The following is a 25,357-nucleotide window of genomic DNA, read 5'->3' on the forward strand; positions in this document are numbered from 1 at the left end:
CACCCTAAATATAAAAAAAAAGATGTGGCATGATTGCCAATATGACAAATCTCCACTAGAGACCAGAAATAAATTCCCTAGTAAAATATGTTATTTATATTAAAATGCATCAAATAATATTTTAGAAATATAAAAACTTGATAGAAATTAGTGTTGGAAAATCTCTTTGTTATCACAAATTGTGGAACTATTCACAAAGATAATTTAGTTATCCAATAAAAAGCCGGATGCTCCGCAGGGCGTAGCTTTATACGACCGCAGAGGTTGAACCCTGAACGGTTGGGGCAAGTATGGACACAACATTCAAGCTGGATTCCGCTCTAAATTTGGATTGTGATTAAATAGTTGACACAGCATAGGTTTCTGACACAGAATGAATGTATTCAAATGAACTTAAAATTTTTGTTTTCTCTTAGAGCAATTCACTATGCTGTTGAATATTAATCCTCTCAAAAAATGTTTGAAGAAATTTTCTTTTTATTTATGAAATTTCAAATGAGAAAAATTGAACCCAATTTTTTAATCACATCCCCCTTTCCCTTATTCCAAAACTAATTTCAATTAAAATATTCTAATGGAGTTTGCAACAATTACTACTCATTTAAATACATCATAAAATATTAAGATGTAAAAAAACTGCTTGTTATCACTGAATGGTAAAGATTATTTAAATTTATCAGTTGGTAGTAAAAAGTGAATATACATTGTATATTGTATATAACAAAGATTTAAGTTGATTCTGGACAAAGAAAGATAACTCCAATTAAAAAAAATTCTTGCAGATATTTCTTGCTTACTATACTGGACAAAGAAAGATAACTCTTAATTAAAAAAAAAATTGCTATTTCACAATATTGTGAAATTAGATATTTCTTGCCATTGCACAATACTGTGCAATTGAAAAGACTTGCTATTGCACAATACTTAATATAATAATTTTAGATCCTGATTTGGACCAACTTGAAAACTGGGCCCATAATCCAAAATCTAAGTACATGTTTAGATTCAGCATATCAAAGAGGCCCAAGAATTTAATTTTTGTTAAAATCAAACTTAGTTTAATTTTGGACTCTTTGCACTTTAATTTAGACCAATTTTAAAACTGGACCAAAAATTAAGAATCTACATACACAGTTAGATTTGGCATATCAAAGAACCCCAATTATTCAATTTTTGATGAAATCAAACAATGTTTAATTTTGGACCTCGATTTAGGCCAACTTCAAAACTGGGCCAATAATCAAAAATCTAAGTACATTTTTAGATTCAGCATATCAAAGAACCCCAAGGTTTCAATTTTTGTAAAAATCAAACTAAGTTTAATTTTGGACCCTTTGGACCTTAATGTAGACCAATTTGAAAACGAGACCAAAAATTAAGAATCTACTTACACAGTTAGATTCGGCATATTAAAGAACCCCTTTGGGCCCCTTTTTCCTTAACTGTTGGGACCAAAACTCCCAAAATTAATACCAACCTTCCTTTCATAGTCAAAAACCTTGTGTTTAAATTTCATAGATTTCTATTTACTTATACTAACGCTATGGTGCGAAAACCAAGAAAAATGCTTATTTGGGTCCCTTTTTGGCCCCTAATTCCTAAACTGTTGGGACCGAAACTCCCAAAATCAATACCAACCTTCCTTTTGTGGTCATAAACATTGTGTTTAAATTTCATTGATTTCTATTTACTTTAACTAAAGTTATTGTGCGAAAACCAAGAATAATGTTTATTTGGGCCCTTTTTTGGCCCCTAATTCCTAAACTGTTGAAACCAAAACTCCCAAAATCAATCCCAACCTTTCTTTTGTGGTCATAAACTTTGTGTCAAAATTTCATAGATTTCTATTAACTTAAACTAAAGTTATAGTGCGAAAACCAAGAAAATGCTTATTTGGGCCCTTTTTGGCCCCTAATTCCTAAAATGTTGGGACCAAAACTCCCAAAATCAATACCAGCCTTCCTTTTATGGTCATAAACCTTGTGTTAAAATTTCATAGATTTCTATTCACTTTTACTAAAGTTAGAGTGCGAAAACTAAAAGTATTCGGACGACGATGACGACGCAGACGACGACGCCAACGTGATAGCAATATACGACGAAAATTTTTTCAAAATTTGCGGTCGTATAAAAAGGAAAATGATGTGATAAAAAAAATCATATCTTAATTTGGTCTACTTTTGACCAGTTCAAACCAGCTTGACTAATGAAGTGAACAAATTTTCAAATAAATATAATTATAATTATTCTATAGAATTATTCTTTTTCAATTGGATACAATTACATTTTTTAAGTCTTTTTGATACTTGGTAATACCACACAAACATGAAAAAAAGTATGAGTTAATTCTAAATTGCAATTGCAAATTACTAAATAAACTTACTTAATTCGAAGATCTGTCAAATGAATGTATATTTATAAATGTAGAATTAGAAATATAATTAAGAAACGACTCTATATCAAGAATAAATTACCCAATATGCATAAATTCCAGAGTTTACTTATTGCCTAAAATTATGTTCGGCAATAGGATGAATAATCATCATCAGATTTAAGGTAATAAGCTTAATGACTGAAAATTTCAGACAATAACTTAATGCCTAGGCGTTAGCTTACTACCTAGGATTTAAGCTTAATGCTTAATTTTACTTATTGCCGCTAACATATACATTAAATATAGTTTACCTATTGCTTATAGAATCTAAAATACAAACTTAACCAGGAAAACTTACATTGGCCAATGAACTATGAAAATGAGGTCAAGGTCAGCTGATACCTGTCAGACAGACATTTACACCTAAGATTCCTTAAATATGACAAATATACTGTAGTTGACCTATTGCTTATAATAGTTAAAGAAAAACAGACCAAAACACGAAAAAATAACACTGAGCAATGAACCATATAAACGAGGTCAAGGTTAAATGATAATATTTATGTACACCAAATATAGTTGGTCTTATCCTATTGCGTAAAGTATTAGAAACAGGAATGTGTCCCAAAAACACGGATGCCCCATCCGCACTTTTATTTTTCTATGTTCAGTAGACCTTGAAAATGGGATAAAATCTCTAAGTAGACAAATTTAGCATTAAAATTAGAAGGATCAAGTTGAATGAACTTTTTCAAAACTTAACCTCAACCAAAAACTTTAACCTGATATGCGACAGACAGACGGACGGAGGAATGAACAGACGGACAGTCGCACAGACCAAAAAACATAATGCCTGTAAATAGGGCATAAAAATTGAGAATGTATCCCGATGCTTGCATACATTATAAAGGGACATAACTCAAGAACTATTAAAGTGACGGTACCCAAATTTGTACTTGATCTGAATTATGTGGTAATAAGTATTGTGTATAGGTTTCAAGTTTGGTTGGGGCAAACTTAAGAAACAGAACAGAAACTGAACATTTTGCAATTTTTCGATTTATAAAGGGACATAACTCAAGAACTATTAAAGTGACCATACCCAAACTTGTACTTGATCTGAATTATGTGGTAATAAGTATTGTTTATAGGTTTCAAGTTTGGTTGGGGCAAACTTAAGAAACAGAACAGAAACTGAACATTTTGCAATTTTTCGATTTATAAAGGGACATAACTAGATAATGGCCAAAGTGACCCACCAAAATTCAACTTGATCTGTGTTTTGTGGTCATAAGCATTGTGTAAAAGTTTCATAACATTTGTTTGAGGCAACTAAAGTTAGAGAATGGAAACTAAACATTTTGCAATTTTTCCACGCATAAAAGTTAATGTGACACCACCACAATTCAAACATGATCTGTGTTTTGTGGTAAAAAGCATTGTGTTGAAGTTTCATATTTGGTTGAGGCAAACTCAAGTTAGAAAATGGAAACCAATTTTGGGATGTATAGGCATACAGACAGACAACGGTAAAACTTAATGCTCCCTCCGCTACGGTGGTGGCATAAAAAATACCAAAGCACAAAACTTAACTTTGACCTCTGAACCATGAAAACAAGTTTAGGTCAGATGACATCTGACAGTTTGACATGTACACCTTACAATTATTTCATACACCAAATATAGAAGACCTATTACTTATAGTATCTGATATATGGACTTGACCAGAAAACTTAACCTTGTTCACCGATTCATAAATTGAGGTCCAGGTCAGATAAAAATGGTCTGACACGCATGAGGATCTTGCAAGGTACACACATACTAAATATATAGTTATCCTATAAATCATAATAAGAAATTAACATTACAAAAAACTTTTTTTTTCCAAGTAGTCACTGAACCATGAAAATGAGGTCAGGGACAATGGACAAATGACAGACTGAAACTTCATAACATAAGGCAACTATATACAAAGTATGAAGCATCCAGGTCTTCCACCTTCTAAAACAAAGCTTTTAAGAAGTTAACAAACACCACCAGAACACTATCCCCATGTTGAGCTTTCTAGGACAAAAGTTGCAGTCTGGATAAAAACCTATCCCCGACCACTGAATTTATGAAACAAAAGTTAAGGAAAAATGAAAACAGCCAGAATTGCATGTATACCAAAAAATCATTCCATGCACCAAATAAACCATTAGTTGACCTCCTGGTAAAGTCTCTCGGAAACTGATCTATTAGTGTAACTTAAACCTTTATTGATCCAAGAAATTTGGTAGCTTAGGTGAACCCTGTCTGACAGAGGTGTAGACCTTGCAAGGATCTTATATACCAAATAAAGTTGTTCTATGCTCCAATATAAAGGAAGAAGCTGTCATAGAACCATGAAAATAAGGTTACGTACAATTGACAACCAGAGACTTTGTATCATACGGTATCCGTATACAAGATTCTACCCTCTGAAATTTAAAGCTTAAAATAAATAGTTTTTGTGACTGCTGTCTGATAGTAATCCCTATATCTAGCATTATGAGACTTTCATTGCAGGGTAGACAAGTCTTAACTGAGGTTTTGAAATGCCGGTATGGTCATCTGAATTTCTCTAGACCAAAAGTTGTTGTTAGTTGACGTGGTTCATAATTGTTTTTGTTTTTTATATAGATCGGACCATTGTTTTTCCAGTTTGAATTGATTCCCATTAGTCATTTCTGGGGCCTTACTGTTTGATGTGAGCCAAGATTCTGTGTTGAAGGCTGTAGTTTGACCTATAATGGTTCACTTTCACAAATTGTGTATTGGATGGAGAGTTGTCTCATGGGATCCATACCACATCTTCTTAATAGATAGTGATTTTGAATTGGTGGTCTGCAATCTGCTGCAAACAGAAAGTATACCGGTTAAGGGGATCGATGTGAAAATGTATCAAACACTTAAGCTAACCATTATGAAGCTTGGTACTAAATATAAAGAAGCTTTAATTTGTGAATGTTGAGAAAATATGGCTTTCTTGTAATTGCATCAGCAGTATATAAATGTCAATTCTGAATGTGGTTTCCAGTGAAGCTTGCCAATATTAGGCTTAGGACCAAATATAGTGAAGCTTTGATCTGTAGTTGTTTGGAAAACCATTGAAAACATTTCTGATTAAAGCTTTCATCAATGAACAAAACATGTAATGATGTATGCAGCAACCAAAGGTAGATTAGTGGAGCTTGGTTCTAAATAACAAGAAACTCTGAATGGTAGTTGTTGAAATAAATGTTGAGATTTCACTGGTTTTTCGTCTTCATTATGTTATATAGACGTGTGATACAGTTTACAGAAACCACAACTCAATAACATTCAATTAATCCAAAATCTGAGGAGAAAAATCATAATTTATTGTTTTAAATGCACAGTCCACGTGATACTATTTACAATCTAACAAAAATATAACATGGTAACAGTTTTGTGACAGCTCTCTCTCACACATACAAGTTAAATATCACATTGCATCACAACAGTCACATGACACGCTCCTCAATCCATGTACAACATAAGAGATAGTTAGAAATGAAGAGTTAAAATGCATCCACATATAAAAGAATGTTTGTTCAACATATTTTTTATCTGTTACAAATCATTTAATATGATAACTTTAGTTACTGTAGAAACAAAAGAAAACAACAGTAAATGGTAAAATGCCAGAGTAAGATATCAATTGATAAGGCACATTTGTAATCCTGAAGTTACACCGGGAATATGCCACCCTTTACATCAACAGATAAAAGTTTCAGACCAGAGAAAGAACAAATATGGTAAAACATCCTCTAAATGTATTTGTTTTTACTTTTAAGGGAGTGAAGCGACTATTTCAAGGGAGATAATAACTTGCATATTATTTTAGGCTACCAGTAATTTTTCCTAAAAGTGTGGAATGGGAAATTATTTGTTACAATTACAAAACAAGTGCTCATACAGGCAAAGCTACACATTAATTTTATGAGGTAACTCCTTCGGTCAATCATTTCAGAGGTTCAAAATATCAAATGAAACTTATTTAGTGAACACTTTGTTCACACATAATTTAACAAAACTGTGAACTGTGAAAACCCTTTCCTATTTGAATTTGTGTAGACTGGGGAGATCCAAATACATGTGGTGTCAAGACTTTCATGTCAAATAGAATATAACCATTTATTCAGGTAGCCAAATTTTGGGATTTCAATTGCAGTGAATAAAAAAATAAAGGTAAACTTGTGTCCAACAAATGTAAGTACTTAGAAATTATCTCTTTGGGTATCTCAAAATATACTATTAAATTTATCTCCTCAAAACTTGGGCAAACCAATCATTTCACAACTGACATCAGTTATTATAATATAAAAATGCTTTGAGGTATTTATTTCTTATTTCAAATATATCAGCTGTGATATAAACATACATACTGAAACAATAGTGTGTAGCATCCATTTCAATTTTAAACCTTAGTATCAAATTCCAAATAAGGTCATCAACCAATCACTTTTTTGCTTTAATTCTTTTTGGAAGCCCTCAATACATCGGGGAGCGTCGAGAATATATGCCCCTTTCTTTTAACAAACGAGTTTTTGAAGCCTGATAAATAACTAAAGATTCTATAATATGAAATACTTAAAAATCTTAAATAAAGCTGTGTTATAAATATAGATAGTGACAATTACCAATCCTGTACATGCAGTTCGTATAAATTACATTGATTGTTTTAACTGAAACGCAGTGAGTTTTTTGTGACTTGAACCAAAAATTCATTTCTCAAAAATGTTTCTTAAGTACTGGTAAAAATTCATTTTAAAAATTCATAAATGTATGAAAGTATACAAGATGCAAAGGCTTTCAAAATGTGTATTAGTAGAAATTAGAATGTAAGATAAGAAATAAAGAATAACACATACTAATACTGCTCTTTGCCAAATTCCCATCAAGGGAAAATTTTGTTCTTTTACATCAAAAAAGACACAAATATAAAATACAACTTAATAAATAAATATTTCTTGCATACAACTTGTACTTTCTCTCACACAGATCACATTATAACCTGACCTGAACATGTTTGTGATTAACTATGTACAATGAATGCATAACTTGAAACACATCACCGTGGTCCTCGAAATTCAACAAATTATACACAAATATTAAAAATGAAATAATTTAAGTTCTACAACATTACCTCCTCATCATTCCATTCATATTGTTCAGGGATGGCGGGAGGCTACCGTTAATGTAACTGTATGCGTACATATTGTTCGACTGAGAAGGTTGCATGTGTTGAGGAAAATGTTGTTGTGCTGGGTTCATATTCATGTTCATGTTCATATTCATATTTAACATTTGCATTTGCATTGGTGGAGTCTGACCCAACTGATTAAGTGGAAACCCATGATTTATATACCCTGGGTTTATCATAGGCTGCCTCATACGATAACTGTCCAATAAATTACTATAACCCGTGATCATATTAGATCCTGGACGAATTGTCACATTAGGTGTAAATGTCATATTAGGATTAACTGTCACATTTGGACTTTTTCGCACAGAAGATGAACGCTGCCTTTGAGTTGGTTGTTGTTGATATTGTTTATATGGTCCAACAAGTCCTGATGAATTTTGCTGGTTTGGAACGGGAGGTGTTGTCATGCCTCGCATCATAGGAGGTGGAGTCATGTTATGAGGAGGAGGTGGTGTAAGATTTGGGGGAGGAGTCATGGTATTATTGGGCATGAGATCTGGAATTCCATTTGTTAATTGCTGCAGTTTTGCTAGATCACAACTAATGTTCTGAGGTGGATATGGTCCAGGGCCACTGTTCTGTCGACTTACAGATGGTGGCTGTTGAACACGACACTGTGAATTACTATGTGAAAGTCTGTGTGTTGAATTTTGTTGTTGCTGCTGCTGCTGCTGTTGTTGCTGGAGGGCGTAAGTACTAACAGGAGGAGGACAGAAGTTTTGTACAATGTTTGCACCACTAGGTACAGGAGATATGAATGAACCACAACTACTAACTGGATATGATGAAGATACCATGTCCATGTAACGTCCACTATTGTGATTATTAAGATTATTAATACATGCATTACTGTATGTTCTGTGTGATTGAGCTTCAGCACAGTCCATAAAACTAAGAATAGACGGAGGTACATTTTCTACAGAATTGTTAGAATTTGGCATTTCATTGCCATGGTTACTACCAATTGAAGCAGGGGATTCCAATCCTTGAAGTTGTGAAACATCCATTTCATTTCCAAATCCTGTGCTTCCTATGTTTGTATTGGTCATTTGACCCATAGATGAATTCTGTGGAAACACTTGTGGAGGAAAACTACTGCAATTATTTTGATTCTGAGGTTGTCTTGTTTTAAACTTTTCCTGCTGATGTGGCAAGGAATCACTTTGTAAATTGCTTGATGAACTATTACTTAATTGATCAAAGTTACTAGGAAGGTCCTCAGTAAATGTTTCATGGAAAGATTTAGCACTGCCAGGTTGTTTTTGAACAACAGGTGAATGTTTCATTGGTGACGGTTGCATTGGTGATGGTTGCATTGGTGACGGTTGCATTGGTGATTGCTGAATGGGTGAATGTTGTATGGGGGATGGCTGTAAAGGTGAATGCTGGATAGGTGATTGTTGAATGGGAGATTGCTGTACAGGTGATGGCTGAATTGGTGATTGGTGAACAGGGGATTGCTGTACAGGTGACATCTGAATAGGTGACTGCTGCACCACTACTGGCTGTGGTGGTGGTGATAGAAGTGCCGTAACAGGTGCTGGAGCACCAGGAGGAGAGTCATTAAAGTCATCTTGATAATTATCATCACTTGGAATGTCATCATCAGATGTACTATCTTCCTCTTCATCATTCTGTAACTTGGACTTATAATTTATATCACTTTCTTTCATAATGTCACTTTTGGAAGGTGATATTTTTGTTGGTGAGTCAGTATTTGACACAGATTTTATATTTGGAGACAGATTTTCCTGTGAAGGAGGTGGAGTTGGCACTTGGGGCGTTAATGGTGCAGGGACGTCACTGTTTGTATCAGATATGCAGTCTGTAACACATGGTTGTGAGGCTGGACTTGGACCAGACACAGATAACTCTGGTGTTAAATGTTCCCGTTCCTGTTCACAGCTATCAGGACTATTGCCTTTCCCCTCCTCACTATCCCCCTGTTCAGCCACTTGTAATGCCTGTACAGCATCCTCAGCCTCACGACTTACATTAGCACTGTCACATTCCCCAATATCACTACTTTTGTCCTCCTCTAAAATATCATCACATTTAGAAGAATCTTTACTTTCTTCCATTTCTAATTCCACATTTTTAGTAGCAGCCTCAGTTTCACTGATTTTGTCAGTTAATAATTTAGCACTATTATTAGAATTATTTACACAGATATCCTCCTCTATTTTAACATCATTCTCTTTTGTTTCTGCCTGAGAATCAAAGTTTTCACTTCTTTTTGTTTCAATGGATTCGTTATCGGAATCATCATTGAACTCTTTCTTCTGTCTATCACAATTATCTTCCTTTACTTTTGTTACACTGGTCTCCATGAAATCCTTGCGTTGAGTCTGTTAAAATAAAAATTACAAAACTGTCAGACTTACAAAGTTACACATGATAAAACATGAACAAAAGATTTAATACACAAAATGTGTCTTCTTTCATCAGCTGATATCCAGGCAGTAAAAAAATGCCTGATACATATTAAAGTGTGAGTTCAAATATTTTTTGTATGAATAACAAACATGACAAATAAGTTCTTATATACACACCCTTTATAAGGAAGAAAGACATTCAGTGTTCAGACTAAAATATTTTTTTAGTTTGCTCAACAGTACTATTTTTGGTTACATTTGCATTTTCAACCCTTAATTTATTAAAACACATCTGCTTTTTTAAAATAACAATCTGTATATCCTTTGTCTGACATTTACAACTGAATTTTGTGTGGTATCAAATAAAATGTATTTTCCTTTTTCTGATGTAACAACTAAATCCATGCATGGTTTTAAATACAACACGAAAGAAAATAAATATTGTGCCAGTAACTCGATATTTTTTACATCCAAGTTGTTTGAAAATGTATGGTTAAAATACAACAATAGAACATCATCAGCTGTTATATGTAGAAATGTAACATTGAACTATATTTTTAAATCAAACATTATGATCAGAACAAACACATTACAAAATTTCATGAAACAACTTGGAAGTTACATAAGTCATATAAAAACTGAACATTGTGCATATGTTTGGTTTTTTTTTTTTTTCTTTTCATTTAATTTTTTTTTTCATGGATATTTAGATATTAAAATAACAATGCTACATCAGTAATCATCGAATTTGAATATATATCTACATAAAACCATAATCGTTTGAACCATACACAATGAACACAAAATAAATTAACTGAACAAAAATTACCTCCTTTTATTTTTGGCGAAACAGTAAAATTATCCTAAATAGATATGCTATATATGTTATTACTTCAAAAAATATGAAATCTCCATAAACTTGACAATCCTTTTACACCAAGTAAATAATAATCCCATGGTTTCTTTATCAAGAGTAAAATTATGAGAAAGTTCCAAAATTATTCATTCATTTCCTACATAAGTTACCAATCAGACATTTTAATTTGAATTATCACATGGAAATAATTCTGAGCTGTTCAATTTTACACTAGATGGCCATTCCTACTCAGCCAAATAAAAATATTCTGACATCAAACTATTGTGGATATAAACAGAGGGGAAAATGTTTAAAACTACTTTCTGCACCTGGGACAACAAATGCTGATTTCTTTTTCAATACGTTTACAATAGTTTAATGACTAAATATCAAATTCAGAAGTGGTATGATTGCCAATGAGACACTAGAATAGCTCTTTAATAAGGTTTTGCATGACTTGATATTAATCTTATACTCTTGATAAAATAGTGTCCATAACCAACAAAAAGTTTAATGCATCTATAAACTTTAAAACTGTGAAAAAAACATCAAAATGATAGATCAAAAAATATCTAATAACATTTTATACTAACCTTAGGTCTACCTTTAGGTCCAGGTTTCCTTACAAAAGGAGAACCTCTTGGTACACCTTTTGGCCAACCTCGTTTCCTTTTCATTGGTTCGTCAGCAGACTGTTGACTAGAACTTTTACTCTCAACAAAGTTTTCAAGATTTTCTTTATCATCTATTTTTTCCTCATTGTCTGATTCTGAAAAATAATTAGAAATTAATCAATTGTTTATCTCAAATGCTTTCTTTAAATCTAAAAAGCTTATCTCCAAATCTCGCCAATTCATTATTGAATAAGTAATACAAAAATTTGTAAGGGTTCCGTGGAACCCAGTGTCTTGCCTACTTTTGCTGAAAATCACAGGCTCAACAAAAATGAGGGAAAAAAATAAAAATATTCTTTTTGATACTATCTTTTGGTTGTAAGAAGCTTCTGTCCAAGTTTGGTAAAAATCCAGGATAGTTTATGAATCTAATAAATGTTTAAAAACTTTAACTGCAGACTGTATGTAATGTTAACTGGAAGAAAAACTAAGTCCATTTACACGTAAAATACAGATACACAGGTACAAAATATTAACAAAATTTCCTTCTAAATACTAGCTTTTGATCATAAACAAGCTTCTATCTAAATTTGGCACAAATTAAAAGTAGTATAAGAAAGTTATTATTTTTTTTTAAAATTTAACCACAGAGGAATGTGTTGTTTCTTGGCAGAAAATCTAGGTCCATTTAAAAGTAAAATACGGAAAAAAACAGATTTATTTTTTACAAAATTAACTTCTGGATACTATCTTGTGATCATAAACAAATCCAGTATAGTTTAAGAAAGTTATTAAAATTTCAAAAACTTTAACCACAGAGTGAATATTTGTAGACGCCGCCAACACCGGAATGTAGGATCGCTTAGTCTCGCTTTTTCGACAAAAGTCGAAGGCTCGACAAAAATCAAATATCAACTGATTTTTAAACAAGAGACAAATCAATGAATTCTCCTGAATAAATCTTACCAGCTGAGAGAATATGCCAAACACCACTTCATAGTCAGACTTATAGAAGAGATATAACAAACTGAACCAAATAATATCAATACCTTCATCATCTTCTCTCATCTTTTTAACATCTATCTCATCTTCTTCTGATTCTGCTTTCCTTTTTCTTGGTCGACCAGGCTAATAATGTAACAAAATATACAATATAGTCAATACCAAAAACATTAATCTTCAAATTCTTTTCTTTCATGTAGAAATTTGGTATAAAAGGAAACAATAATGTGAGCAAGGAAATTTCAAATTATATTGAGAAGACAGAAAAGACATTCTTATTTTCAGATTTCAATACTCAAAGACCTATTTTTTTACAATAGGGATGCATACAAATTGGTGCTCTTTCAGTTGTAGGAATGAAACAATATTTAATCTAGTTAATCTAGTCTAATGCAAGCTACATCTGAACTTTTTTTTTAATTTTACTACGGTCGGCACATAAGCACTGAATGTATTGTATTCAATGGGCAGATTCACTTTAATTTTAGGGCATCAAAATGATAACATGGAGGAAATAATAATAGTAAATGGAACTTTTTACAACATTATCACAATACTGAGGAAACCAAGCAATTTTACCTAGAAATTGATATTGTCCTTAAATTTCTTTAATAAAAGCTAATACAATGTATCATCTTTTTTGCAAGTCAATTTGCACTTTGTGAATATATCTATATTGAAATCAATGGCTTATTATTGTCTGTGTATGGTTGTTATTTTGATTTTATATTTTACTTCTATCTTGTTAAATATGATATGGATGTATATGTTTGTTCACATGTTTTAAAAGAACCAAAATTGTTTTTATTAAAAGCTCAAGCAGAAGATAAATGGTTTATCTTGCAAGATTTTTATTCACTTATTTTTTTGTACTTCAAAATATTATGTAACCATACAATACAACTTGTGCAGGTGAAAGTGAAATGGAAACTTATCCATAAAATATCTCTAATAGCATTGTTCCATACTTACATATTCTATGCAAATAAGTTTTGAATTTACATGCAACTAAACAGTGACACACTTACTCTTCGTTTTGGTGGAGGACCCAGTTTTATGACTGGTGGATTTATCTTTATGTCATCATGGTCACTCTCTTCTTCACTACTAGATGAAGATGATAGTTCCATGTCTTCTTCTTTGGGAGGTATTTTGACTGGACTTTTTTCCTCCATGGGAGATTTCAAATCTAGTCGTCTTGGACTAAGTGATGTTGAGAGTGACCGTTCTAACTTGTGAGGTGATACAGTAGGACTTACAGTCTCTATCCATTCTCTATCCTCAGCTATACTGTCTACCATATCACTCATTTCAGATAACTGTAATATAGTCAAGTATTTCTTTATAGTTGGAATTATAATTTTCTTGTATACAAATATCGACATAGAGTTACATTTTTCTTGTTTACATGGTTTCTTTTTCTGCAAGATAACTAATAGAAAACTTGTAAATCACAGCATGGTAGATTGAATTTAGAATGAGATATTTCTTCTATATAGATGTCATCAGAGAAAGAATATTGTAAATTAAGAAAGTGATGTACATTGTTTATGCTTGGTGTTAGGCTGTCATTCCAGGAAAATTATTGAACTAACATACTTAAAATTATTGCGAAAAATCATCAGAATCTAAAATATTAAATATACCTTAATGGAATGCTTTGTCTAACATAAAATGAATTTAACCAGTTTTAGAAAAAACTGCATTAAATGACTATTTAAGCCATAACTTAACTGAAGTGATGTAGCTTTGTTGCAAAATTTTCTGTTTAGCTTTTTCATTAAGCGACAATAGATCTTTTTTGGTCTGAACCTCTTCCCTTTTGAATATATGTATGTGCAATTATTTCAATATCATGTATTTTCCTCCTCATATAGAGAACCTTAAATAAAATTTACCTCTTTTTCAGCCTTCTTTTCTTCTTCTGATATATTGTAGTTTGATATCAAAGGTGTCCATCTAAGACATTCTTGATCTGGTTCTACTCTAAGATGCTTTTTTGATTCAAGTTTGGCCATATAATTATCTATCAATTCCTTGTTCAAAGCAAGAACAACCCTAAAATTAAAAACATTTACATATAATACTTCAGATAATTGATATTAAACCATAAGAGTACATGCATATCTCACAATTTCTTCAGTAACCTCAGGCAATTTAAATCATTGCTTTTCTGTAAGCATTTTACTTCCTGAATAATAATAACCTGAGGATAATAATTGTTACACCTTATATATGTATTCATGAACATGTAATCATCAATAGTCTAATAGAAATAACTTCAATACTACAATCTTAGATCTAATCAGACACATTTTATATTGTATATAAATTTCCATTGGTTCTTTTGTGTTTTTGTACGATTGTTTTTAAATCTCAAAATATAGCTTAGTTAGATATTCCCTTTGGCTATCATTGACTGTAAGAACTAGAAAATGTTTGTTACATTGTAAATCCATTGTGGTGTACTTTCTAAATGGATACTGTGAGGACAGCAACTTAGGAAATTATCATTAATAAGTATTCAACAATTTGATATCTGAAAATTCATACAACTTTTTTTTTTTTTTTACATAACTAGTAATATAGAAGGTAACCCTAATTGACAATATTTACTCACTTTCCATCTTGTGGAACCAACATCTTCAAATCATGTAAAGTTATTGCTACATCTTGTGCACTCATACCACTTTCTCTGGCAATGGCTGAAATGAAGATTGAACATACTTAATTCACATTAATTTCACTAGAATTGTCAATACATCTTTTATAATTTCTAAGAATTTTCATGGTAAGCCATGTACAAAGTGACTTCAGACTGCAAAGTTATCTTTGTGATACAACTATAAAAGTCTATAGATTATCTAATTGACTCTAATACCATATTGTGTTGTTGTTCTCAAAATGATGAAGGTTAAAATAGTTGGATTACATTTTCCTTTTTTTTTTTTCTTTTTTTTTTTCTCGACTGTTAAACTCTTTATATTTCCTTGCAGTGTATTTAATAGACATTCTTTCAAAACAAATGTACATATTTTGTGATTTTTACAGGAACTCAACAATAAAGTGACAACACCCCATTAACTTGATCTAATTGGGTACAGCTAAAGATAAATACTATATTGGAAAGTTAAAAAAAAATAGATTTCTCTTCATCTATTCAGTATCATCATTGAAATGTAGTAGACACTAGAGACAAACATTACAGATAACCTCATTTTAAAGTGGAGAAATATAATAGATACCAAGAAAAATAAACAATAGATTTTTTGGTAAATTATCCCCAAAAAAAGTGATATATCAAAATCATAACACAATCTAAGTCATCATACTTGTTTTCCAGAAATATGGGCATTAAACGTTGGAAATTCTTTACAGATAAAGGGGCATGATCTTTTTGTGCATATGGCATGAACAATCCTAGTCATAATTGTTTATGGAGTGACACTTTTTAATCGTTTTAGTTTTTTTGTGGTTTTTTTTTAAATTATTCTAAATTATAGCCTATATATGGTCTATTGGTAGCAAGCTACATTTCATTTATCACCCTGTGTATTGAAGATGTTTGTTCAAAAGTTGTCTTCCTAACAAAATCACAGACTCTTTAATTCAAGAATTAGTTTGTCTTTTCTATATAAATAGAGTGTGATTGAATTGCATTTAAGAATTGCTACCATCAAAAACATTGATTCAGTAATACCTTTGATTGATACTCTAGCATCCTGGTATTTATGTAAGTATTCTATGATGACACTTTTCCAGTAGGCTAGATATGACACTTTTCCAAGGTCTGATAATGGCTTTTCAGGTGACCCTGCTTGACCTTCTATTCTGGACAACAAATAACCTATAAAATTGAAGAATGATTTGATATTAATAATTTTACTTTTATATGAACAATTGACAACATTGGTCAAATGACTTATGGGCATATAAAACTTAAGTTATCTTTTGGTCGTTATGAATCATGCTGTCATGGTACTCTGTTGTAAATACCTCATACAAATGTTTGATGAATTTGATAAATTCTTGTTTTAAAATCAAATATAAACAAAATTGAAATGGATAGAGAATCCTGATAGAATCAAATTCCCCAATTAAGTTCAGTTAAGATATAGAGAAGCTATACTTTATATAGTTTACAGTTATTGCGAGAGAGAGAAATAACTTACTGAAATCAATGAGGAATCGGCCATATCCTTTCCTTTGGTATTGGGGCATTGTCATTATACATGATACATTGTATTTCTGCTGGCAGTGTTTTTCCTATAATAGAAAACAATCATTTGTTCCAGAACGATTAAATTCATTTTATTCAGAAAATTATTTACAGATGGCAATTCAATACCCATTACAAATAGCTACTATTATACAACACTGAAATAAACTGACATTTTGGCACACCCAGAAGTTTGTTCGTATATTTCATTCCATTTAATAATAGAGTTGCTTCATATCAGTCTGATCCAGTTAATTTTAACAGATATTTTTGGTTTATTTTTTCCTACAACAATGAGTTCTACATCTATTTTTCTAATAGAAAAATGTTGTTATATTGTAGTTTCAAAGCACCTCAATAAAAAAAAATCACTTGATTTTTTTTCAATCAAAGATAGAGAAATAAATCAATGAAAGTCAAAATGGGCCATAATTTTCTTGTTCAATTAAACAATTTATCTCACCTTAGAGAAGTATCCAATAAGATGACATCCAAACTCATCATTTGTGGTCACCACATAAAATAAGAATGGTTCAACATCATAATATAAAGTTTTGTGATCTAAGAATAATTTAGCAAGAAGGCACAAGTTTTGACAGTAAATTTTACTGGAGTTTCCATCCACTTCAAACACTGATAATTCATCTTTCCTGTAAATTTCATTTGCTGGTGGATGATTCAGTCCACATTTTTCCTGAAAAAAAAACCCAAAAATAATATTTGATTATAAACCCTTGAACTAATATATTCAATCTTATCTTTTGAAACTTAATTTAGATTGATATCTCCAATAATATTTCATATATGTTTCATCTTTAGCAGTGTTTTTCACTTTCTACAGATTTTCATAAATATCAACTTTTGTACATCAATTTCAACACAATTGAAGCTTTTAAGGTGACAGGTTTGCAAGCAACTAGAGCATGAGGAACTGCATATGAAAATAGCAAAAAAAGTTTCAGCAATTTTGAATGCATTTTTTCCGGAACCATGTCTTAAAATTTTTCTTAAAAATTGATTTTTTGTTTACAATGAAAAATCAGATTCGCTGATATGCTGAAGGTTTGCAAATTTGTTTTAGAGTACAGATAGTTGAATCTTTTGCACAACATGTCCAAAGTTAGGAACATCAAAGATATATCTTTATGTTTTTACATAACTTTCAGGGAATTTGTGCAGATGAATCTTTTATTGTCTTTGCTAGATTTATTAACTTCTGGTCTTTAGAATTTTTAAAGATCCAAATACTGTATATAATAATTTTGTTTGATTGAAAAGTTATCTGCTAATGTTTTTTCTCTCTGATTTTTGTATTCATCTTTTTAAGAAGGTTTAAGTGGAAGTGGATTGTCAGTTTGCTATATCATTGACTTATACACCACAATGTGACATGTCATTTCATTTCATTAATATTTATCAAGAATTGGACATGTATTCAGTATCAATTTCAAATATAGTTCAAACTATTCTAACTGTAATGTAAGCAGACATTCAAATTTCAGGTGTGGTGGTGTTAAGAAAAGTTAATCAATGTGTGATTAAAAAGATTTTTTAAATTACAAACTTGGTTCTTACCATGTGTCTGGATGACATTTTCCTGCTTTTAACAAATCTAAGACAAAATTCACATATGTACAACTTTGGTAATCTGCAAAACAATGTTAAGAAATGTTTGTATTTTAATTGTGGAAAAGAAAAAATTGTCACAAGATATTGGCAAACATTAGTAAATTCTCAGTGTAAAATATAAAACTGTATCACTGTACATCAAACTAAAACTGGAGGCTTCCTTAAGCTTTAATATCTCTCACCTTGTAAAACTAAGCAACATTACAATTATGAGAAACAGTGGCTGATGAATGGATGCTTCACGTCCAGTGGCAAATTAATATAAATATTCAGGACGAGAACATGCTATATAATATTAACCTTGCTTTGTACTTAACTGACATACTGATCTTGACTTTTAACGTGCTAGTTCATTAGGTAACAGTACCTATAAGACTTGTCAAATTACCCAGACATATTATTCTAACTCTAAACTGACAAGTCTTTGCTTTTAATCCTTAAAACTGCATGCTTATTGGAAAAGAATTAAATACTGTAAATTCAGAAATTATTGCGAGGTTTTTATTATTGCGAATAATGCGATAGAGTTGTAAACTCAATAATTAAAACTCGCATTTTGTAATATTTTAGTTGATTTAAGCATGAATTTTCCCAAAATCGTAAAATTTAAAATCGCATTCAAGTTTAAAATGACAAAATCGCAATAATAAGTGCACGCAATAATTTCTGAATTTACAGTACCACATTCATCGTCTTTGTTTTTAACTGACAGGGTTCAAATCCATTACCTCCCACACTTGAAGTGAGCATACTACAATAAGACCCCCAATAAGGTGTTCACACACTTAATAATATTGTGTTAAAGTTTGTTCCAGATCCACTCTGTTATGTTCACCTAGTTGTAAATTTTATTAATTATAGATTTCAAGTTATAGCCAAAACACAGACCAGATCTCAGACAAGAGTGCACACACTGAAATGTCTCGCCTTCTTAACTAATCATTGATATTATGTTGATAGTCGTAAGTATAAAGCTTTATTACAACTGTCACATAAACTTAAAATTAACCAAGATAGCTAAACAAAGACCAATGAACCATGAAAATGAGGTCAAGGTCAGATGAACCATGCCAGGCAGACATGCACAGCTAACAATGCTTTCACACATTAAATATAGTTGACCTATTACTTATAGTTTAAGAAAAATAGACCAAAACACAAAAACTTAACACTGTGCAATGAACCGTGAAATTAAGGTCATGGTCAAATAAAACGTGCGGGACTGTCATATAGATCATAAAATATTTCCATACACCAAATATAGTTGACCTTCGGCATATAATATTAGATTAAAAGACCAAAACTCAAAAACTTAACTATAACCACTGAACCATGAAAATAAGGTCACGGTCAAACGACCGCTGCCCGCTAGACATATACACCTTACAATCATTCCATACAACAAATATAGTAGACCTATTGCATAAAGTATAATAAAAACAGACCAAAACACAAAAACTTAACTTTAACCACTGAACCATGAAAATGAGGTCAAGGTCAAATGACATCTGCCCGCTAGACATGTACACCTTACAAGCATTCCATACAACAAATATAGTAGACCTATTGCATAAAGTATAAGAGAAACAGACCAAGACACAAAAACTTAACTATAACCACTGAACCATGAAAATGAGGTCAAGGTCAGGTGACACCTGCCAGTTGGACATGTACACCTTACAGTCCTTCCATACGCCGAATATACTAGCCCTATTGCTTATAGTATCTGAGATATGGACTTGACCACCAAAACTTAACCTTGTTCACTGATCCATGAAATGAGGTCGAGGTCAAAGTGAAAACTGTCTGACGGGTATGAGGACCTTACAAGGTACGCACATACCAAATATAATAATCCTATTACTTTTAATAAGAGAGAATTCAACATTACAAAAAATCTGAACTTTTTTTTCAAGTGGTCACTGAACCATGAAAATGAGGTCAAGGACATTGGACATGTGACTGACGGAAACTTCGTAACATGAGGCATCTATATACAAAGTATGAAGCATCCAGGTCTTCCAGCTTCTAAAATATAAAGCTTTTAAGAAGTGAGCTAACGCCGCTGCCGCTGTTGCCGCCGCCGGATCACTATCCCTATGTCGAGCTTTCTGCAACAAAAGTTGCAGGCTCGACAAAAATGCTACATTCAATCCCTCTTCCTATATGCTTTATGTCACAACTGATGTCAGATTTCTGTTGCCTCTAATAAAAATTTTGTGCTTCACATACACAAAAGCACCGTGGAGGGAAGCTTATCAAATTGTTACTTTTCTGTTAATAAAGTAAGACAGTCTTGTTTATCTACTTTACCATCTTGTGTAAAAGTTTCATAACATTTGCTGGAGGCAAACATAAGCTAGAGAATTAAAAACAAAAACATCTGCAATTTTTTTTTCATTTGTAAAGGGCACAACTCTAGGACAGTAAAACTACTAAAAGTGACATTACCCAAATTCAAACTTAATCTGTGTTTTGTGGTAATAAGCATTGTGTATAACTGTCATTACATTTGGTTTGGAAAAACTAAAGTTAGAGAACGAAAACAAAAATTCAGCAATTTTTCAATTTGTAAAGGTTTATAACTCTAGAATAGTAAATGTGACACTACCCAAATTCAAACTTGATCTGTTTTTTGTAATAAGAAACATTGATTATAAGTTTCATACTATTTGTTTGAAGCAAACTAAAGTTAGAGAAAAGAAACCAATTATGGGACATGAAGACGTAGGTACAGGCGGACAAGGGTGCATTAAATGACGCACAACACAAGAAATGCACCCAAATTTAAGTTTGAAATGTGTTTGGTGGTATGTGTAGTAAGTATTGTGTATAACTTTCCCAGCATTTGAATGTGGCAAAGTAATATTAAAGAGCGGAAACAGCAAATTCACTGTGTATCATCGTACAGCGGATATAGGTACTAACCAAGCGAGCGCGAGTGATTTTGATCTTACACAGTAATAAATCTTTGTTTTGTTCACATAATATCAATGTGTACTTCAATCTAAACATAATTGCTGTTTTAAGAAATGATTTGGTCGTAGGTTGATTATAAGAGATGTCTCATTATTTTCCCAAAACAAGAACGATTACTAATAACATGTGCAAATACTTGTCAAACAAGTTGGCCCTCGTCTCATCCGATATATTCTATATTCATTGCAACTCTTTTTCTGATAGAAGGCCACTGTGTGTGTGTAATAAATATAGCTGGTTCAATAATTGGCATTAAAATCTTTCATACATAATTTTATGTTATTTTTCGATATTTTATCCTGTAAGAAGCGTTGTGTACGGTGTTAGGCTGACCACATAAATCCTTATGTACGGTGCATAGTAAAGTTGTTTTACACTGTACACAAAAACGTTTTTTTCATACTCGTTTATTACCCAAAAAGTTTTTTTTTTTTTTTTTTTTTTTTTTTTTTTTTAATAAAATAATGTCTTTATTGCACTTTTCTTTGCTGTTGTAACAAATTACTCGACCTACAGCAGTTGGCCGAGTATCCCTGTGAATTAGTCACTGGATAACCAGGGAATTTATTCAGTGAATTCATATATAAGATCATAGCTTGTTAGTTTTACAGTTCATGGTTATTACATACATTTTACAAACTATATTGTTTCATGATTACGGAAAGTGTACAGTTTTGTCCGGTTTTAATGAATGAGTGATCACAGGTAGATTTATGATTGGTAACTTTTACTTTTGCCTTGTATTAGGTTTCGTTTTCGTTCAGATAAAACATGTAAATGTCTGAACAACTGTATCGAAACTGAAAATTAGTGTTGACATTCACAACTATTTGCACATAAACAAGTTAATTGTTCTTATTAGAATATCAAAGTTGTTTTATGAATAGGAAAATTGATGCAAAAAATTATTTCGGAGCAGGAATTTCAAATGTTGAGAAATGTACATTCAATATTGATAAAGCAAAACAAAGATCTTCGTTACCATGTAAGTTCAAAATCGGTTATACCCGCTTGGTTAGTACCAATATCTGCTGTACTGATGATACACGGTGAAATTCAGCATTTTATTTTAAGTTATAAAGGGATAGAACTGTGATAAAAATTGTATAAGTTTCATAACATTTGGTTGAGAAAAGGTTTAGAGAATGGAAACCAATTTTGGACGTACAGATGTATTTGACAGACAAGGGTAAGCATAAAGTTTCCTATAACATTATATATAACTACCAATAACAAATATCAGTTCATCAATTGCTTTGAGTTCCAGCTGTTGAAGCTTTACAGTATGTGTAACAAATACATCACATGACCATTATACTGACTGATGTCCAAGTCTTATCATCTGTGACATTCTACTTACATTAAATACTTACCTAGCATATTCCTGGGGATAGGGTGAGGAATACCAGGTTTGAATTTCATATTTTCCAAACTCTATGCATGGTGGAAATCTGGACTGAGAGGGTGTAGGGGAACACTCCTCCAACATTGGACTACAGTTTTTAGAGGCATCCTGCAAATCAAAAGTGAACTGTAACCCAAAAAATTTGGGGATTAATAAAGGTGTTTACACTAGGCTACATAACAAAAATAAAACATGCAATAAGAAATTATCATAACCAAAAACAGTAAGTTTCATCTCAATTTTGTGTATCTATTTAAAATAAAACATTTCTCCTTTCCTTTTCCTGATGCCAATCAATTTATCTGGATATCTTGCTTATCGATTAAAATGGTCAAACTGTGGAGATTCTCCTCCCTTAATTATTGAAATCTACCATTTTGAAAAAGCCATAGCATTGAAATTTCTGATATTCTGTTACTCCAAAGTAAAACGTTTCTACGCCAATTTTCAGAACTTTTTTCAAGGAACTGTTCACAAAAACAGTTTATACACAAAAACAAGATGAAACATAAAAATGAAATTTTGAAACAATGAAAGCTGAGTTGCAACATACACAACAGCTAGGAGTCTGATTTCATTCCATTTGCAAACAAGCTTTTTTTACATGCAAAACTGATATACCACTTTTTAAAAGATGGAGATAAGCATAGCTGAAGGAACTGATTGCCAAAGAAATATGATAAAGCAAGCTTGCCATTTATTCTCCAATAATAAAAAACACCCCAATTCTACATAAATACTAAATAATAAACAATATAAATGTTATCTAATGTGGATTTTGCAACTCAAAGAGACAACTCCACCTCTTCCTATTATTATTTCTAACCAAGTCCAAGTATATACATGGCCTTAATTCAAATGGTTTTTGTACTGTACTTTATTTATTCAGGAACTTTTGCATTCAAACATTTAATAATCCCTTTTTGTGTAAATATTTTGCTTTTCTTCAAAAGATACTTCTACTTATGATATCATCAAATTTGTATGAATTCTGTTAAATAAAATATATATTGCATTCAAGTTCTGATTTAAATAACAAAACACATCTAATTTTACGCTAGAATCAGTCACAAAAATGTATTTCATCTACATCACGACTACATTCTAAAATGTGTAAATTGAATTTAAACAAGAATGATATATATCTGTCATAGAAGGTTTACCCCATGAAGCGAATGCTTTTTGTATGATCTGGTGGAGTTGCCTTTAATACTGATCACTAAGGTAAAAAGAAAATAATATTTATCTATAACATATATATTCTTTAAAAATCTAACTCAAGAAACATGTATACATATATACATTTAAAACAAAGAAGCTTCTCAATTTTTTCATGCAATGAAAAAAATATTTATAAACAACAAAATGAACTTGTTTCATTCATGTGACTAAAGTTGAAAAATTCCATTGAACAGCATTGGCAGCAATGTTCTTGACTTTTAAAACCATGAAGGTTGAAGTCATCATGTTTGCATCACACATCATAAATACAAACCTGCTTTAAAACTTCCTGAGCCTTTTCCTGTGCCTGTTTAAACAAATCCTTGTCAGTATCTGTAACATTTGGTGGATGCTCTTTCGGTGGTTTTGGAGGAGGAGGGCTTTCTGAAAGTCAACAAAAGTTACAGTGAGTCATCTGATCAATAAAGGAATTACTCATAATATCAAGTAAAATTTAACAGTATTAAAAATTTATTGAAAGGGTTCAACAGTTCATAATATCTATATCTAAGTTAAATTCAATGTTATAATTTCTTGCCAAATTGCTACAACAAATTTGTTAAATTCTATCATACTTGCTTAGAACTAAATATCCTTTAACCGAACAATTTTTGCTATATGCATTCTTATCTTAATTTCAAATTGAAAATTGGTTGATACATATAATGATATATGGTTTATGATCAAGAATTTAAAAAATATTCAGTTGCTGGTTTATATTAAACAATGATAAACTAACTGAAATAGAAAACTCCTATATAAATCATAAAAATGTAATCTACAGAAATTTGCAGTGATATTTATCTATAAGCATATTGACATTGTAAACTTAAAGTATATGTGGTTGATTCAAAATGAAGTGAGATGCATGAAATTTTCAATTTTCATCATATATATGCAATATGGAACATTACAGTTCTATCAAAACTTTCTAAGTTTTCTGAGACATGATACTTAATAAGTTATTGTTAGTTTGAATACTTTAAGGATGTACACCTCTAAGAAGCCAAAAAATTCTAGAATTAAACTTTTTTTCTTAACCTGATTTTTGGGTTTATAAGACTATAAAAAAATTATTTGTGAAGGAAAAATCATATGGTGGTGCACTTCTTTTTTTCCTACGGCCCTTTGAAAATGCCCAATTTTGGTGATTTTCCTGTTTTTCATCAAATTTTACCTATTTTTGGGCTATAATCGTGAAAAAAATCACAGTTCCACAATTAAACTTTTTTCATACTTTCTATAAAGTTGAAGTGGACCAATCTGAATAAATTTAACTTAAAAAAAACTAAAGGTAGGTGTTAATATAAGAAAGTTTTATCATATTTTGACGCTTTTTAAATTTACCATGATGTCAATTTTGTATTTTGGTGATTTTTCTCAATTTTAAGAACAATATGCATATTATTTCAACTTTTTTGTTTTAAATGATTGA

General features: G+C 31.4%; 1 protein-coding gene across 5 annotated transcripts in view; it reads right to left on the minus strand.

The window, feature by feature from the left end:
* Nucleotides 1-5,733: 5,733 nt before the first annotated feature.
* LOC134725353 (histone acetyltransferase KAT6B-like) overlaps nt 5,734-25,357 on the minus strand; it is a 29,282-nt gene continuing 9,658 nt past the window's right edge. For 4 of the 5 annotated variants that reach the window (XM_063589097.1, XM_063589100.1, XM_063589096.1 and 1 more), the window contains exons 9-20: nt 24,197-24,306; nt 22,670-22,827; nt 18,264-18,336; nt 17,152-17,382; nt 16,642-16,735; nt 16,170-16,316; nt 15,090-15,174; nt 14,368-14,527; nt 13,498-13,788; nt 12,517-12,595; nt 11,447-11,622; nt 5,734-9,970 (exon numbers count right to left, since the gene is read on the minus strand). In XM_063589097.1, coding sequence (XP_063445167.1) covers nt 7,559-9,970; nt 11,447-11,622; nt 12,517-12,595; nt 13,498-13,788; nt 14,368-14,527; nt 15,090-15,174; nt 16,170-16,316; nt 16,642-16,735; nt 17,152-17,382; nt 18,264-18,336; nt 22,670-22,827; nt 24,197-24,306 — 4,016 coding nt within the window. In that variant the 3' untranslated portion in view covers nt 5,734-7,558. The remainder of the gene's footprint in view (nt 9,971-11,446; nt 11,623-12,516; nt 12,596-13,497; nt 13,789-14,367; nt 14,528-15,089; nt 15,175-16,169; nt 16,317-16,641; nt 16,736-17,151; nt 17,383-18,263; nt 18,337-22,669; nt 22,828-24,196; nt 24,307-25,357) is intronic. The other variant, XM_063589099.1, reaches the window with a different exon arrangement.

This window comes from Mytilus trossulus, chromosome 7 (genome assembly GCF_036588685.1).
Source record: "Mytilus trossulus isolate FHL-02 chromosome 7, PNRI_Mtr1.1.1.hap1, whole genome shotgun sequence".
Taxonomy (NCBI): domain Eukaryota; kingdom Metazoa; phylum Mollusca; class Bivalvia; order Mytilida; family Mytilidae; genus Mytilus; species Mytilus trossulus.